An 18,028-nucleotide genomic window follows, 5' to 3' on the forward strand; every position below is an offset into this window, starting at 1 on the left:
CGCTATCCGGGAGGGCATTGTGAGAGTTTTCCGTAAATTTTAATGGCCAGGTTCCAGGTTATGTGAGTGTGTAGTGTGCAGTATTACTACTTCTCGAGTACGAGTGAGGACAGTAATTCTCAAGTTCACGCCGATTCACACCAACTCATGACTGCTGATACAGGTTTCCAGCTCAGACGAGGCTCCGGACTGTGGTTGAGTTATCATAGCTTGCCCAACCAATGAATGACATCGGGAGGTGGAAGACGACGGTTGCTGTGGTAACAAGTTCAACTGCGCATTCATGGCTCCTGGCGGTGCTCGAACATTGCGATGCAAGTTGTGTGGTTAATTGCGATGGATGAATGGTTGGTTCATAGCAGAATGGTGATGAGGCTCAGCAGCGTGACCACCGGCAGGATCCTAAAGAAGAAAAAGAAAATACACAACAACCTCCCATCCCAATTGCTGAGCTGATCGCCCACAACAACTTCTTCAATCCCACCACCAAAAAAGAAAAAGAAAAAGAACATGTTTCCAACTCTCCGTCTGTCAAAAGCCCTCAACCTCGGTAGCTTCGTCAATGCCCGAGTACTCCGTGATCATGCCAGACGTGAGGCATTCGCAGCGGCTGAGCTGACCCGTCAAGCGCTCAGGTACGTTAGTTAGTTCATCCATCCATCCATCCTCCCCCTACCACCCCCGACCACGAAGCGCGCTTCGACTTAATTTGTGTCCCCTACTAACCGGAACTCGGGCGAAAGCAGATACATCGCGCAGAACACGCAACTCCCACTTCTGCAGCGGACAAAGGCACAGGTTGATCTCGCGCTCATGGACTCGAACACTCGAAGGATGAAGATAAAGAACCGGTGCATCGTGAGTGGGCGCGGGAGGGGTATTTTGAGGAATTTCCGGATATGTCGGGTTAGTTTGTGCTTGGGGGGAGGAGCCTCTTCTCTTCTTGGAGGACTGTATAACTGATGGATCTGGTGCAGTACCAATTTAGGTTGATGGGCAAGGCCGGTGATCTCCCGGGCGTTAAGAAGGCGAATTGGTAGTTCGTGACTCCTCCGCTGGCGTGGTGGTAGTGGAAATGTGTGGTGGTGGGGCACCACAGAGCTTGTGACTGGCTGACCGGCTTTGCCGCTGTACATACATTTCTCGTGTTGATATGAACCGTATCGGATGGTGCATCTATTGCCCCCACCTCCGCATTTCTTCTTCCTTCACAGTTTTCTGCATAACTATGACAGGAGCAACCAAATATCGTGTTAACTTGAATAAGAGCAACACATCTCAGGACGTCTGACTCCCTGTTTTGGCGGGGATGGAAGAAAGTGCCGGCAAAGAAAAACGGTGCGTTACTTAGAGGGGGAGAGTTCGACGTCGCTTTTATTCAAGTTATTACAGTAGTCATGCGACATCACTCGTCTACGGGGGACCTGGTATTGGAAAACCGCTGTTTTTCTGTGGCTTCCTGCCCGCTATTTCAGGGTCTGGGCACGGCGCAGGGACAAACACTTCGAGTGATGTTCGACGTCACGAGGTGGGATAGTGGGATACACATTATTGACCACCAAGCAAAGGAGCCACGAAGTCACTGACCTCAACACTCAACTGAATTGCGGCCGGGCCCCGGGCTGCTTCGTGGCGGGTATGCCCTGCCCTAACAGAGGGATTCCGGGTTGTGTTTGCTATGATAATGCGGGTGACTACCCTCACGGACACCGGGTTGTATAGCGGGGTTTGGAGCAAAGCTGGGCCTACACGTATTTCCCCTTATATAGGCTCACCCGTGCCTGAGATCCATCAAGTCGTTCCATCCGTTGTCGTCACACACATCCAACGGTGTTGAACACTTTCAGATTCGACGTTACCATCCCTTGCGCTACACCTCCACCGTCTCCCTCTCCACTTCCACACCTTTAACTCAACTACCCCCAATCAGCCCTCATATCTACAAACATGATGATGCGCCCGACTACTACCTCTTCCCCGCTCTCCTCCCCCGATCCCCAGGCGTGTGTATCTGACCCTGAGTTTGAATCTGAATCTACGCGGACAAACAGTACTGCCTTGGAATCTCCATCGGAAGGTATCTCGCCGACAATTACGACTGATAGGACAAGCCCCGATTCTCCCGACAACTATATTGGCGAAAAAGATATGCATGCTAAGGATGCAGATGCCATGGAGATTTGTGAAGATGGCAAGACAACCACTTCTAATGCCGCCAGCGTCGGCAAGACCGAATCTACTATCCCAGCAAGAAAGCGAACTAGAGAGCGCAAGTTCTGGTTTCGTAATCTATCTCCGGTCCGTACTAGGTCTAGCACTGGTAGCCTCCCGGGCAGTTCCAAGAAGTCTCAAGTCCAAACTACACCTCAAAAGGTGGAATATGTGACCCCGGTCAAACGGCGTAAGTCCCGCGCCACGCCTACCACAACCTCCACCATTAAGAAGTCAAACCCCCGACATAAGCGCAAGTCCCCGTCTGCCGGCAAAGCTCGAAATAGGTCCAGGAAGAGTCCGGCTCTAGAAGATAAACAAGTTGATGACGATGTTATTATGGGTGATGATGGAGAGGCCCCCGAAGTCAACGGAAAAGATGGTGAATCTGCTTACGAAGATAAAGCTAAAACACCCGGTCCTAGTGACGATGGACATTCGAGCCCTGGTGGATTTTATGACGAGCAAGATACCGAGACTTATCCCAAACCCGACGAATCTGCGCCTAGGGATAGAGTTAAAACTCCAGGTATTAGTGGTGATGAGGCTTCGAGCCCTGGTGGATATTATTATGACGCTCCGCGTACCGGTTTTTATTCTAATCCCAATGAGTCTGCGCCCGGGAGTGGAGTTAAAACTCCAGGTATTAGTGGTGATGAGGCTTCGAGCCCTGGTGGATATTATTATGACCCTCCGCGTACCGGTTTTTATTCTAATCCCAATGAGTCTGCACCCGGGGGTGGAGTTAAAGACCCCGGCGGTAGTGATAGTGAGACTGAGTGCCCAGGCTGTGGCCAGTCCGAACGCTCAGCTGGCAATGGGTCTGGAACTCCCGTCAAAGTCGATCCTCAAATCTTGATCGGAACATCAGATGAAGGCTCAACTGATTTTCAAGCGCGTGAAAACGGAGCTGAGGGTCTCAAGGAATCCGAAGCAGCTTTTTCCAATGGTGAGCTTAAACTTGGGAAGATTAACCTCACCGAACATCAGGTTGAGAATATACCTAGTGTCCAAAATCATCACGACGACGGCATCGAACCCAAGTCCAAACCGGAGGTCAGCCCACTCAAGAAACATCAGGACCCGGATGAAGAAACTGACTTGGAGACACAGGAAGAGGTCGGGCGTGGTGATTGCTCTAGGGAAACCGGAGAGGGAGGGGAGGTTTGTGTGTGAAATTTAACGCACTAGGGATGAACTTGTGATGGGCGGGTTCTGTAATGGTAGTTTTTTTTTTACGGCACTTTGATTGGACTCTCCTGTCCAGGCGTTCCTGTATCGGGAGATGATAAAGTAGGCGTTGGGAAAGCGTTGATCGGCATGCCCGAGATTTGTTGTAGAGTACTGTACTGTTTCGTGTGTATCGTACTTTATTTTGTCTGTCAATTGAAGTGCCGACAGCGCAATTGAAATTACCGCACTCGGAGTTCTGTAGTGATATGCGATAGTGAAGTGAAGATAGTTCGCGAGCAGCGTTTAGTATGATAATGTATGGTAACTCACTTATATTAAATGCAATACAGTAGTTCAACTTTCACATATTCTCACTCGATCACTTTCCTCGGTAAGACACAATCTATCCCAGGCTAATTGGGTAAAGATACAGAACTATTTGAAAGCGAATTAAGGAATCGTGGGACCTTTCATCCCTTCAGAGTTGAGGTAGACACTTGTGAAGAGCGCGGGCAGAATTGACATGATACTACACTACGGTACAGTACAGTACTCGTACACCTTCCCTTATCGATAAACCTCGCCTCGCCTTATCTATGATAAATTCGCACGGTATCATACCGTCCAATCGCCCCATCTCAACCATCTCTCTCTCCACATCCCATCCCCCCATTTCCAAAACACAATCTTCAAGAAATGCCACCACCACCACCACCACCATCACAACCCCAAACACCGCACGACCTCCGCCTAGCCTGCCGGAACGGCACCCACACGACAACAACCAGCCTGAGCTCTCCAACCGTTCAATGCAACCTCCTGGTCCTCCCATCCCGCTACGCCCCCTCCTTCACGCAACTCTGCGCGCGGAACCCGGTCTCCTGCCCGCTACTGTACTCCACGTTCCCGGGCAGCAAGACCGCGCCGCCGCTGGCGGTGGGGGCGAACCTGGCGACCGACCTCCCGAGGTACAACGTGTACCGGGACGGGAAACTGGTGGCGGAGCGCGCGGAGGTGGAGGAGGAGTGGACGGCGGACCACGTCGGCTTCCTGATCGGCTGCTCTTACTCCTTCGAGTGGGCGCTGAGTGCTGCGGGCTTCCCGCCGAAGCATACGCTGTGCGTGCCGGTCAAGTGCGTGCCAATGTTCCGCACGGCGGTCCCCCTGGCGCCGGCGGGGGAGTTTACGGGTGGGTGTTTGGTCGTCTCCATGAGGGCGTATAGGGAGCGGGACGTGGCGGAGGTTAGGCGCATCACGCGCGCGTTCAGGAGGCAGCATGGGGAACCCGTGGCCTGGGGCTGGGCTGGAGCTAGGATGCTGGGGATTGAGGAGAAGGTTAGGAAGGGGTTGGTGGACTTTGGGGAGTGGGTTGGGATTGATGGGGAGGTTGGGGAGGTTCCGGTTTTCTGGGGGTGTGGAGTTACTCCGCAGGTGGCGGTCATGGAGAGTGGAATTCAAGGTGTGGTTATCAGCCATGTTCCCGGGTGCATGTTTGTTACGGATGTCCCAGTTGAGGAGGAAGAGGGTCCTAATCCTAAACTGTGATCATTTGACTTTCCAGAGGGTTTTGTTATGATACTATGAATATGATTTTTAATGAATCGCCAAAGCCCCAGCGCTTGGTGGACTCTTCACAATGAATCACTCGAAGTTCGTGTGAGTGTGTGTTCCCGGAGTAGGAGAGAAGAAGCTTGATTTTCCAAATGCAAAACGAGAAGAGATCCTAATATACTACATCCACTAAGCAGTCACACCGAACACTGTGGCCTATACCATATAGGCCACCTTTCAACACCAGGCAGTAGCCACCTTTTCAATATGACGCAGTAGTGATACCCTTATTCCGACATCCAACTATAAGAGGTACCCAATGCGGTAAACCACTTATAATTAGATCAGGCGTAGTCACAGATTGAGAAAACGAACAAAAGTCTTTTGACTAAAGGAAAAGAAAGAACTACCTCTGTACGGCGGACAGGGACTAAGTCCAACAGTTCGGCGCTCCCACTTCTATCTTACGGAATATCACGATATGACGAATTCTCAGTTAATACTATGAAATACGCCGTAAACTATAACTACCCATAGAACCGTATCACCACATCTCACCTGAAGTATCCCAGCACAGAAGGAAAGTGACTTTTGCTTACCATGCATGCAGTAAGTTCCACCAGACCAATAAATAATCCACGTAATAGGATAGGTGTAAGCCAGCAAGCTAACGAAATAGACCTTATCCCCTGAGCAAATTGTAGCACCGAAAAAGTTGGCAACTAATTTTTTAGGAGGCGGACAAATGAATGGGAGTTTTCCTGTCCGCTAGAAGGTCCTTTTGACCGTAGAAGTCACCTACCAGAGAGATAACCATGTCGAGAACGCCGAAGGTATCCGATTGTGAAAGGGCATCTACTGTTTGTGATACCGGCGCGTTAGGTTCTGACTGATGTTTCTGTCCTGGTTGTGGGGGTTCTTGGAGTTTTCGGTTTTGAATAGATTGCAAAGTTGCCTTGAGACGAGACGCAAGTCCATTGGCTTCTTCGGTTTCCGCACGCTTTTCGACCTGAGGAAGTGGTATGATCTCCGGGGTGGCTTCACGTTGAGGAGTTACCTTAGACTCGACAGCTGCTTCAATCTCAGGGGCGGTGGGTGGGTCTGGAGCCTGCTCGAGTTGCTCTGCGGCTCCTGCGACTACGGCACCCTCATCCTGCTCGGCGTTGGACCCCTGAACTTCCTCATTCCCTTCTTCATCTTCATCACCTTCGGCCTCCTCCTCTCTCTGGTCATCCGGAATTCTTCCTCCTTGCAGGGCAATCGCCATACGTTCCCTAATAATGAGACATCGCTTCCCTAGTTCTCTCACAATGCTAGTCTCGTCCGCAGTCAAGCAATCGTCGAGCCTCATTAACAACCCCCATAACCACTGCGACCAACATCTCCCACCTTTATGCTTCGCCATCTCAGACATACGTTGTGTCAACCACTTTAAGAGTCTTAGTACCGTCTGCTGGTCAATTCCCCAGAGCTCCTTGGGTGTAGGCTGAGTGTTGAAGATATGTTGCTGCCATAAAGAGCGTTGCTTACGGACCGGAAGGCTTGACGATACAGCCAGCGGCAGTAGTGGAGTAGGCGGATTCGCGTGTAAACTCTTGCGAATAGAGCGGAAGGATGTGAGGAGAGCATTATGCCAGAGTGAGAGGGCGGTAGGCGGTTCGGTTGGAGGGGTAGCAGCAGTGGGGTCTATAGCGGCGGTATAGGCTCCATCGTTGTACCAACCTTGCTCATCATCGTCCTCCCCTTGCCCAACAATCTCCCCTTCCTCCAGCTCATCAACCACCAACTCGATAGCTTCCGGCTCGTCATCATCGTAATTGAGAGTATCAGGTTGAGGGATTGGAAGCGGTGGCGGTGGTCTTCTAACTTTCTGACCTGCAACAAGCAACGTCGGAACACCTTTCGCTTCAGACCTACACTCACCAATTAGCTATCACTTTCGTCTCGTTAACATATTTCCTATGAAAGGAGGCTTCGCCACTCACCTGACCATGCGCAGGTAATCCATCCCATCGCTTGCAGGACCATAGAAATCACCCGGATCACCTTCGAGACCAGGGAACGCGCCGCGCTGGCCTGTGTTAGGGTCGATATAGCCTTTGCCAGCATCGAAGTCGAACTCGCTATTGTTGCCATAACCATTAGAGTTGTAGCGGGGACGTTTGTTGGCTCCATTATCGTGATTGCTATTGTAGCTGCTGCCGGTCCCGTTATTATTCTGGGGATTCGCGCCTTTATTCTGGCCTCTCTTCTTGCGCTTTGTCATTGTGTTTCCTTTTTCGAAGTGTTGCTGGTACGGTTAGAGATGAGACAAGTTTGCGAGGACTAGGACCCCAAGGCGCCAAAGTGCCAAGAGTAGACAAGACTACTCGTATCATACTCGTAATTTAGCTGTGTCAAAACCGACAAGCGGCTGGCACCGGTAACCGCTTTGAAACGGTGTTGCAGCCGCAACCTTACTGTATGGATATTTCACGACCATATCTAGACTTCAGTAATAAATCTTCATTTAACAGTCACAGGAACAGTAGCATAGTTAATTTGCAGCTAGTTGTTACAAGGAGGATGTAGAGTTGTATTGAAATGTGTATTAGAATAAGAATTTGCAATAGGTAGAACTCTCCTGACTCCAAGGTCAATCAATAACCAAGTGACTGCAGTCAATGTGCGCAAGAATTACAGCCCCTAATGCAAAGTTATTTTGTACTAACTACCAGGAAGCAGCAGTGCGCAGATGGTTAAAACTTTTGGGAAGACGGCACTTAATAATAATTCTTATGGACCAGTTGTTGAAAGAAGGCTTGTGCATGAAGGGAATAGGGCCATTATTATACTCTTTGCAAGATTGGTTGCAGAGAACAGAAGTAGAATTGTATATTGCTGTACTGATGGATGAGAGACAGATACCTCTGGAAGTACGCATAATGGAGGGATGAGTGGAGGCAACCAGCAATAGCTAAGCAGAGAATTTGTTGGTGAATTTGTCCTTGTCCCGAGGGTTCTGTCCCTGTTTTGATATATGGCATGGTCTAAATCGTGTCTCTTGCAGATGCACTTTTGGGGTCCTCCAAGTCGCATGCTCGCAATTAGTGGTAGGGACGTTCCAGAAACAACTGGTAGTTGAATATTATACTCCTGGAGCTGCCTTATCTGTTCGGTTGTGTTACAGATATCATACTTGTACCGATTATGCCGATCCTATCGTGTTGGGTCCAGAGTCACGTCTACATCCATTCAGATTTCCTACATGGGGAATTGGCTGACTGCATATATTGTTTTATTTATATATCCTAAAACACGTTAGTGGGTGAGGCCTCAGGATGTAAACTGTATGTAGTCTATCATAGTATTCTTATGTCAAATCCTGGTCGCGGACGATGGGAAATATAGATTTCTGTTACAAGTACGAGTATGATAACGAGGTACAAAGTTCAAATTTGAAAAGAAAATGCTACCAAGTATAGATTGTACTTATACCGTGCTGCATTATACCACCTCCGCGGCCGCCTTCGTTCATTCGCCCTAAAAAAGAGACGGTAAGCCGAGTATGATAAGTGAGTGTACTTTCCTCGATAGTCACCGGTAACCCCTCTAGTTTTTTGTGCATCGTCTCCTTACACTTACTTGCTCGTCATTCTGCGAAGCATTCTTCCCCCCTTTGTCACTGCTCGAGCACGGTACTGTACTCGAGTATGACAGCTGCTCGCAGCTCGCTCCAACAACAAGAACACCACTTAATCCGCCACTCGGCCTCCCACAATCTCCCAAGCTTCCGGCCGATCACCCCGCTGCGATGCGCATCTCTGGGGTGGGAATCTTAGATTCCCAAGAAGATCCTTCGATCCTCGACGCCACTCATCAAACCTCCACCAAATCTCCGTCTCTCTCATTGCCTAGCGAGTTGATTTATCTAGTCCTGGACTTTCTATCACCACAGGATCAGAAGACGCTAGCTGCCGTGTGCAAGATTAATCGGCAGTGGTATTTTGCTGCCACCCCTTACCTGTAAGCCCCGCTATTCGCGAGAAACTGCGAGAAATCTGACCATAGACATTTGGCCCTAAATGCTGATTTGAATTCTTGCTTTTTCTCTTCGCAGATACCGTCATCCTCAAATCACTTCGGTAAACTACACTAAATTTGTAGCTACTATCGCCCCCTCTAGCACCCATGTCAAGCCTTCGAGATTTGCGGGATTGGTCAAGCGTATCGACCTGTCTCGTATCGTCCACGATAGTACACCGTCGTCAATTGCTAGGCTCTTGCGCCGTACTCAAGGATCACTGGAGGAATTTGTCGCCCCGCAGGCTACCTTTGGATACATAGCATTGGTAGCCGTCGGAAACTGCAAGCAACTCCGTCTGCTTAACTTGTCTCTCGTCTCGCAATCAATTGCACTCGAGACACTCTTTCAGCATATTCAGGACCTTCCCCATCTAGTGACCCTCTATTTCCCCCGGTCCTCAACAGTCGATCGTTGTAAGTCAACGTTCAACTGGCCGCCCCGCCTCAAACGTTTCTCGCTCGCGGGAAGGATAGGGGATTCGTTCTTGATCAACACATGTCTCCCACCCACCCTCCACGAGCTGCAGATAGCGCATTGTCCATTCGTCAAGGACACGTCGATCAAGTATTTACTGAATAAGGCGTCACACCAACTCACCGTCTTGAGCATTAACTATCACATCCCTTGTTTGGGGTTCAACGCCTTTGACAAGGTTCTCATCATCTGCCCACACTTGGAGAAGCTCACTATTGCCGTGGATTATGTATCGGCGCACTTGTTTGACGAAGAGAATTCGCCGTCAGGGCACCCACTTCGCTGGCTCAATTTAGAGTCCTCCGGCAACCCCGGCGTCGAGAAAAAGATTACTCCGGATGACGTTTTCATCGCTGTTGCGGAAGAACGCCTGAGCGAGCTGCGCGTGGTCCGGGCGAGTAAGAGGCTCGGGTGGGAGCAGGAGAATTCAAAGAGTATGATGATGGACCTCAACGAGCTCTTGGAAACGCGGGCGGAGGAAAAGGGCGAGACGGGCGCCGGTGTTTGGAACTTTGAGAGCGAGTACTCTTGCAAGAGTGAGGCGTTCAGAGGGTTCCTGAAGTAGGTAACACTTTTTCCTCCACTAAGACGAACGGGTATTGAATAGGTGATGTATTGCATGTGGGGGGTGTGTGTGGGTGTTTCTTTCTTTCTTTTTTTTTTTTTTTACTCTCGTGTGTTGATAATCTACCGTATTTGATTCAATTCTAACAATTGATGTTGCGGGAATGGAGGGAGTATGGATATGGGAATCCCGGTCTATTGCCTGCCATATAGGTTGATATTTATCCACTCGAGCACATTTCTCACTTCTGGATTTATTCTAGACGGATTTAAATTTCGTTGTCCTTGGGAGGGGTGTGGGATAGTGGGGTGGTTAAAGTGGAGCTTCCTTTTTTTCCCTTCATTTTTCCTATGGCATTTTTTCTTTCTATTGTTTCTTTGCATTTTTTTGTTTTCTTCTTCACCCCCCATCACCCGTTTGTTCGGCATAGGATAAGTGGGAGGTTCGACATGTTTGGCAAACCTTGCAGGCCGCTACGCACTTTGTATGCATACTCCACTAGAGAGAGAGCACTCGGCCGGCGCATCTGTTGACGTACTACTGTATTAGCACAAAACAATTTCCTCCATTTTGTTCTCATTCAACTGTGCCATTACGCTCATTGCCGTATTACACTAGGTCGGAGGGAGCCTTCTTGGAATTTACAGCCCTGCTCCCATCTACTCCGATACAAATGGTTCTCGCTTTAAGGAATTCCTTTTAAAACCTCGTTACAGCGAAGGAACTGCTGGCGTTCGTTATAAACGAGGTGCGACTGTATATCAATCAATTATATTGTATCACTCGGGTCCGGACCCGCACCCGTTAACTGAGGGGTCACTGAAACTGGCGTATTGTCACAGTATCTGGCACTTGTGTGTATCACCAATTTCGCATGGTTGGAAGGAATTCGCTGCGAGTACAGTACAGTACCCGTACCGATTCTGCGGAGAGCTGGTACGAGTATGATATATGGTAGTAGAGCAAACAAACAAACAAACAAACGGGAAAAAAAGAAAGAAAAAGTCGAGCAATCAATTACTCGGGCTGTCAAGATACACTTACTCTTGCGGGCTTGATTATTTTAGAAGACGATTATACAGTATGTTCAAGGGTGAACGGAAGCATCGATAGTACGTACCAGTACAGTACTGTACTCGTACTTCAGCTGGGTGAGAACTGCCAATTGGTCGCTACAGTATCCATTGCTCGTGTGCAGTCCGAGTTTAAGCCTTGAACCTTCCTCCATCCCTTGCTTCCCGGAGTACTCGTACTCGTAGTAGGGTAGGGGGATAACTACAGTTATGGCGTGCGAGTAACTTGGGCGATTGAATTCGAAACATGGTGGGTTGAGGCAGGGAGTGGGGGGTGTGTGGCTTTCTGTTGATATCTGTGTCTGCGCATTGGAGCAAAGGTGCTGTGCCATGCTGCACTCGTACCCGTACTGCTGTTCCTTCTACCATAGAGTATGGAAAGTAACCTTTTTGTGATTCCAATGTCCGGTCGAGTTCTGCATCTTCTGGTGTAACGAGGCTCCAGACCCCGCGCCAAGCCGTAAATTGCCCCACCTTCGAGAGGGTCTCTAATTACGCATACTCTTTTTTACTCACAAAACCAGGTCTATAGCGAGCGAGCCTCTTTCGCTTCCTCAACTTTCCCAAACATTCGCAAAATGTCTTCCACTGAGCCTCCCACTGACCAGATCCTTGCTGAAGGTGAACCAAGTGTAAACGTTCCCATAGGGTAATATCCTTCCCTCCCCCCCCAACCCCAGAAAAACATACTATGCTCGGTCGGTCGTTCGTTGACTCTTTCTTGGATTAGACCGGACGGTAAGCCACTCTCCAAGTCCGCCATCAAGAAGCTCCAGAAGGAGAGGGAGAAAGCAGAGAAAGCCGCCAAACGCGCCGCCCTGGAAGCAGAGCAGAAGGCCGCCCGCGAAGCCGCAAACCTCGACCACGCAACTGGGAACTATGGAACCAAGAAGATGATCCAATCCACCGAGCGCTCAGGCACCAAGCGTATCCAACTCTCCAAATTGACTGCGGAGGATGATGGGACAGAAGTTGTCTTCCGTGCTAGACTCCAGAATGCTAGAGCGCAGGGGGCAAAGATGTGTTTTGTTGTTCTCCGTCAACAGAGTGACTCGATCCAAGCCGTTCTCACCGTCAATACCGAAGGCACCGTATCGAAGCAGATGGTCAAGTGGGCCTCTGGTGTCAATCTTGAGAGTGTTGTTCTGGTTCATGGAAAAATCGCAAAGACTCCTGAGCCCGTCACTTCTGCCAGTCTGTCCGACGTGGAGGTGCAAATCACAAAGTTTTTCGTCCTCGCCGAGGCAGAGCCCATGCTACCCATCCAGTTCGACGATGCTAGCAGAAGCCTCAAGGAGGTTGAAGCGGGCGCTGCCACTGTTTCACTCGCTACCAGGTTGGACAACAGGGTCATCGATCTGAGAATTCTAAGCAATCAAGCCATCTTCAACATCTCTTCGGCTGTCTGCACCCTCTTCAAGGAATACCTACTCAAGCACAACTTTGTCGAGGTTCACACGCCCAAATTAATCGCGGCTGCTAGTGAGGGCGGCTCCAACGTGTTCAAAGTTCACTACTTCAATAGGGATGCCTATCTTGCCCAGAGCCCGCAGCTATACAAGCAGATGCTTATCGCCGCCGACTTTGAGCGTGTGTTTGAGATAGCTCCCGTCTTCCGAGCTGAAAATTCCCAGACACATAGACACATGACTGAGGTTTGAACCACATATTTCCCCGAGCTTTGCTTATCTGAGCTGACCACCCTTCGCCTCTCTTCAGTTTACCGGATTGGATCTAGAAATGGCGTTTGAGGAGCATTACCATGAGGTGGTCGAGGTGCTCGAAGGACTATTCGTCTACATCTTTGCAGGCTTGCAGGAACGCTTTGCGAAGGAGATAGCTATCGTCCGAGCTCAATACCCTGTCGAGGAGTTCAAGGTTCCAAAGGACGGGAAAGTTCTGCGCCTGACCTTCAAGCAAGGGATAGCAATGCTCCGCGAGGCGGGGCATGAAGTTCCAGACCTAGAAGATCTTAGCACGGAAATGGAACGCACTCTCGGTAGACTGGTCGCAGAGAAGTATGGCGAAGACTTTTACATCCTGGACAAATTCCCTCTAGCTGTTCGTTCCCCCTCTCCCCCAAGCTGCTTCTCTATTCCCTAACTGACCTAATATTTCCTTTTCTCCTTTTTATTTTCTTGTGAAACAAATAGGTTAGACCATTCTATACCATGCCTGATCCGGAAGACCCTCAATACTCCAACTCCTACGACTTTTTCATGCGAGGCGAAGAGATCCTCTCTGGCGCGCAGAGGGTACACAACAGCCAGTTTCTTGCTGAGCGCATGTCCTCCCTCGGCATCGATCCTGAGGCTCCTGGTCTGGAGGACTACGTCGGTGCGTTCAAGTACGGAGCCCCTCCTCATGCGGGTGGTGGGATCGGGCTCGAGAGGGTTGTCTTCTTGTGGTTGGGCCTTGGGAATATCAGACGCGCGAGTGCATTCCCTAGAGACCCGGTGCGTTTGAGACCTTAAGTTGGGATATCATCGCCACTATCGCCTTTTTTTCTTCTTCATTTGATCTTGTCACAGAGCATGACTCAACTTTCAGTTAGGTAGTGATAAAAAAGATGTTACTATAAGTTAGATTTCGATAAAACACTACTAGATTGTGTTGACAATGGGACTTTTGTCTAAAATTTCGCACTTCGTCTTTGTAGTAAATGTGTGAATTCATGCACTTGGGCCCCATCCACTTGATGCAATGTTACAATGAAGGGGGGGTTGGATGAGAAAACGATGGAAGGGCTGGAACGCGCTTTTTCGAACCGGGGGGTTATAAGATAGAACCCTTTTTAACAAAACAATAAACAATGACATTAAATTTTGAAGAAAGTAACTGTTGAAGGTAAAGAGACAAAAAAAATTATGACAAAATTCCTAAACATGGATAATTTACTCCTCTTTCCCTACTTCTGAGCAACAAATATCTCCTGCTATTTTTGCTTACTAAGATTTTATAGATCCCCCCCCTTCTATCGCAATCTTCAGAATCCCCGATTCAATCCCCCCCCTTCTAACCCCCCGAGTTTGATCACCGAAGGCCTTCTTCTCAACATTGGCTGTACTGTACGTAACTGGTAAAGCTCTCCCGCTCATATTTCCCCACCATTCCATTCTCCATCCATCCACACCTGCTCGACCACGCCTCAGATGGCCAAATTCCTGAAAGTTACTGCGGAATTTTCCCGCATCTCATAATAATAACGATAGTCCTGACGGATCACACGTTCCGCGCGGTGACGGTTGGGGCGGAACTGTGGCTGCGGCGTTTTCGCAGTATTCGACCGGAGTAAATTATGGGGAGCGCACCTGTGTGTAGTAGTACTTGTATAATTATGTGGAGGAGTTTGGCATGTAACCGTCGAGATATCGATGACCGGGGGGGCAAGTAGCGGCGGATCAAGTCAGGTTATTAGTGAAAGGTATGATTTGTGTCGAAATGCACTGGGTGCGTGCGAGTGCTTTCCCATCGCACCGGATGCAATAACACTGCAAAAGTGAAGAGGGGAGAGAGGTTTTAGTATTGTGTTTGAATACCGTATATACACAGTACAAGGTAACTACCGTAGTGAAATAGCACCTCTTTCCTAGAATAGATACTGGTGCGCTACATGATGAAGTAGAAATTGCGAGGGGAGATGGTTAAGCCACTATGATTAACTAGAGGGAAAAAAAAACCCTCCGGGGAAGAGGGGGAAAAAAAAAAAGAAAGTCCAAAAAAGATGACTGTACGGGATTGTAAACTTGATAGATAGTAAAAACACACAAAAGTACTATCAGATCCCCTGAGCTTTTGGATGTAGATCTCCAATTAGAGGTATTGGAACAATTTATGATAAAATGATGATCTCTAGATTTTTTGGTCATCAGTTTTATCTTGAGCATTTGGAGTTCTTGGGTATTTCCAATGAAATCCTGGAACTTTATACTCATATTTTCCAGTAAGTAGAGACCAAGAAGTAGGCTTCTTTAAACAGATTTCAAAAGTATTAGCAGAAGAATATAATAAATATGAAGGGGAGAAACCAACCTCTATTACATCAAGTGGTAAAAGAAAAAAAAACCAGGTAAAAGCTACACTCCAGTAAAGGTTAAGTGCCCACCTGAAGCGTTGATCATTGCGGCGATTTTTCTGTTGTGAGATTGAATTATTTTAATTAGCATTCATGATAGTAATATTGTTTTACCAATCAAATTTTATATATAAATAAGTGTGAGTTTTGAAGTCTTACCGCATCCAATTTATCAAAGATCTCCTGTGACATAAATGATTTTCTGAATTTTTGATGTTCACTTTTGATTGGAGTCCAGGTATGAGCACTATGATTTTGATTCTGCAATAATCCATGAAACCTTCTTGTCTAAATTGCAAGTTAAAATGACAATCAAAGTGCTAAGAAGGGGTGATAAACTTACTTGAGATGAAGTCCATAGATGGCGAATTGCTGGAATAAGTTGGTAGCATGCAGGGCGGACAGCTCTGAGAATATAAGGATTTACAGACATAGTAAAATATTGGCTTGGTTGGGTATAGGTTGGTGTTGTTATAATGAATGGTTAAATAATTACAAGAGAAAAGATTCTAGTAATACTGGAGAATAGGGGGGACCTAGGTAGAATATATATAGTATATACATAGGACCATTCTATGGTACAGTAGGCTACATATTTGAAATTTAATTAGGGCTTAGTTCTATTAGGTTTTATAGTTAATTTTGTATAAATTTTAGTACCTGCTAGTCAGAACATACTCTATTGATATACTTTTTAAAATATGATTTTATATTATATAATAATTAATATTATTATTATGCTTTCCCATCAGACTATTTCAGGATACAGTACAATATAGACAATCTGAAGTTCAAATTAAACAACTGTCATGGTTTTGATTTCTATTATTTTTTAAATTATTTGTTTACTATACTTATATTTTTATAGTAATAAAAGTTGAATTTAACAATACAATTAGAAACTATTCTTCAAAATATAACAAGTCAAAGATATTATTCTCATCACTACACCTATAACTTCTATGAGAGTATATAAATTCTTTTATATAATTTTCTTATGTCTTATAATCTTATCACATTTATTTTATAAAGTAAAGCCTAAGCATGATATTACTTCAAAGCCACAAGTACTTGCTTTTATTTTATTTCAAATAAGAATTACTTGAATATAATATTTGATATAATATGTAAATTTTCCTTTTAAGATTAAGTTCTTTTTATTATATTAATTTTATAAAAAATATTGTATTTTAAAATACACATAAGTATTCTATCTGGTCTCTAGTACTGACAGAATACTTTACATTACAAAAATTGTAAGAAGAGATAACTGAGCCTTTATGATTAGCTAGAGGGAAAAAAAAAACCCTTCAGAGTAAGAGGGGGGAAAAAAAAAAAGTCTAAAAAAAGATGACAATATGGAATTTTAAACTTGATAGATAGTAAAAATACACAAAAGTACTATCATATTATTGAGCTTTTGGATATTGATCTCTAGTTAGAGGTATTGGAACAATTTATGATAAAATGATCTCTAATTTTTTTGATCATCAGTTTTAACTTGAGCATTTGGAGTTCTTGGGTATTTCCAATGAAATCCTGGAACTTTATACTCATATTTTCCAGTGAGTAGAGACCCAGAAGTAGGCTTCTTTAAACAGATGTCAAAAGTATTAGCAGAAGAATATAATAAATAAGGAGGGGAGAAACAAACCTCTATTACATCAAGTGGAATGAGAAAAAAAACCCACACAAAAGCTACACTCCAGCAAAATATAAGTGCCCACTTCAAGCGCCGAGTACTGCGGTGATTTTTCTGTTGTGAGATTGAATTATTTTAATTAGTATTCATGATAGTAATATTGTTTTACCAATCAAATTTTATATCTAAATAAGTGTGAGTTTTGAAGTCTTACCGCCTCTAAGTTCTCTAAGATCTTCTGTGATATAAATGATTTCCTGATCTTTTGATTTTCGCTTTTGATTGGAGTCCAGGTATGAGCACTATGATTTTGATTCTGCAATAATTCATGAAACCTTCTTGTCTAAATTGCAAGTTAAAATAACAATTAAGGTACTAAGAAGGGGTGATAAACTTACTTGAGATGAAGTCCATAGATGGCGAATTGCTGGAGTAAGTTGGTAGCATGCAGGGCGGACAGCTCTGAGAATATAAGGATTTACAGACATAGTAAAATATTGACTTAGTTGGGGTGTAGGTTGGTGTTGTTGTAATGAATGGTTAAATGATTATAAGGGAAAAGATTCTAGTAACACTGGAGAATAGGGGGAACCTAGGTAGAATATATATAGTATATATATAAGACCATTCTATGGTACAGTAGGCTACACATTTGAAATTTGATTAGGGCTTAGTTCTATTAGGTTTTATAGTTAATTTTGTATAAATTTTAGTACCTGCTAGTCAGAACATACTCTATTGATATACTTTTTAAAATATGATTTCATATTATATAATAATTAATATTATTATTGTGCTTTCCCATTAGAGTATTTCATGATGCAGTACAATATAGACAATCTGAAGTTCAAATTAGATAACTTTCATAGTTTTGATTTCTATTATTTTTTAAATTATTCGTTTATTTTACTTATATTTTTATATAGTTCTGGACGTCTTATCTGTGCACCAAATAATTCAGAATGGGGGACGCCTTGGCATTTAACCATAATTTCATAAAGTATATAGATGTTCAAGTCATGAACCTAGCATAGTTATTTTTATTATGGTCAAACTATATTTAATATTATTAAATATTATAATATAATATGAGAATATAAGACTCTCTATTAATTAATAATAGTATACACTAGGTTTCTGAAACATGGCGATGTGATTTATACTTTGTTAGTAGAATAGACTTATACATTTTATCACT

At 45.7% G+C, this 18,028-nt stretch overlaps 5 protein-coding genes; 4 read left to right on the plus strand and 1 right to left on the minus strand.

The window, feature by feature from the left end:
* Positions 1-480: 480 nt before the first annotated feature.
* On the plus strand, positions 481-1,210 carry GSTUM_00002669001 (mitochondrial 37S ribosomal protein MRP2). XM_002836360.2 has 3 exons: positions 481-635; positions 747-906; positions 978-1,210. Exons 1-3 carry the CDS (start codon positions 511-513, stop codon positions 1,038-1,040), a joined length of 348 nt encoding a protein of 115 aa, XP_002836406.1. The 5' UTR covers positions 481-510; the 3' UTR covers positions 1,041-1,210.
* A 2,870-nt stretch (positions 1,211-4,080) lies between these two features.
* Positions 4,081-4,929, plus strand: GSTUM_00002670001 (uncharacterized protein; the record flags this gene model as incomplete). Its single annotated transcript, XM_002836361.1, has 1 exon — positions 4,081-4,929. One exon carries the CDS (start codon positions 4,081-4,083, stop codon positions 4,927-4,929), a length of 849 nt encoding a protein of 282 aa, XP_002836407.1.
* Positions 4,930-5,665: 736 nt separating this feature from the next.
* Positions 5,666-7,201, minus strand: GSTUM_00002671001 (uncharacterized protein; the record flags this gene model as incomplete). Its single annotated transcript, XM_002836362.1, has 2 exons — positions 5,666-6,848; positions 6,921-7,201. The coding sequence occupies 2 exons, from the start codon at positions 7,199-7,201 to the stop codon at positions 5,666-5,668; spliced, it is 1,464 nt and encodes a 487-aa protein (XP_002836408.1).
* Positions 7,202-8,597: 1,396 nt separating this feature from the next.
* On the plus strand, positions 8,598-10,747 carry GSTUM_00002672001 (uncharacterized protein). XM_002836363.2 has 2 exons: positions 8,598-8,940; positions 9,035-10,747. The coding sequence occupies exons 1-2, from the start codon at positions 8,729-8,731 to the stop codon at positions 10,038-10,040; spliced, it is 1,218 nt and encodes a 405-aa protein (XP_002836409.1). The 5' UTR covers positions 8,598-8,728; the 3' UTR covers positions 10,041-10,747.
* Positions 10,748-11,691: 944 nt separating this feature from the next.
* GSTUM_00002673001 (uncharacterized protein) lies at positions 11,692-13,754 on the plus strand (the record flags this gene model as incomplete). XM_002836364.2 has 4 exons in its annotated part: positions 11,692-11,762; positions 11,844-12,768; positions 12,833-13,174; positions 13,267-13,754. 4 exons carry the CDS (start codon positions 11,692-11,694, stop codon positions 13,585-13,587), a joined length of 1,659 nt encoding a protein of 552 aa, XP_002836410.1. The 3' UTR covers positions 13,588-13,754.
* Positions 13,755-18,028: the final 4,274 nt, after the last annotated feature.

The sequence above is a fragment of the Tuber melanosporum genome, assembly GCF_000151645.1.
Source record: "Tuber melanosporum whole genome shotgun sequence assembly, scaffold_140, strain Mel28".
Classification (NCBI taxonomy): domain Eukaryota; kingdom Fungi; phylum Ascomycota; class Pezizomycetes; order Pezizales; family Tuberaceae; genus Tuber; species Tuber melanosporum.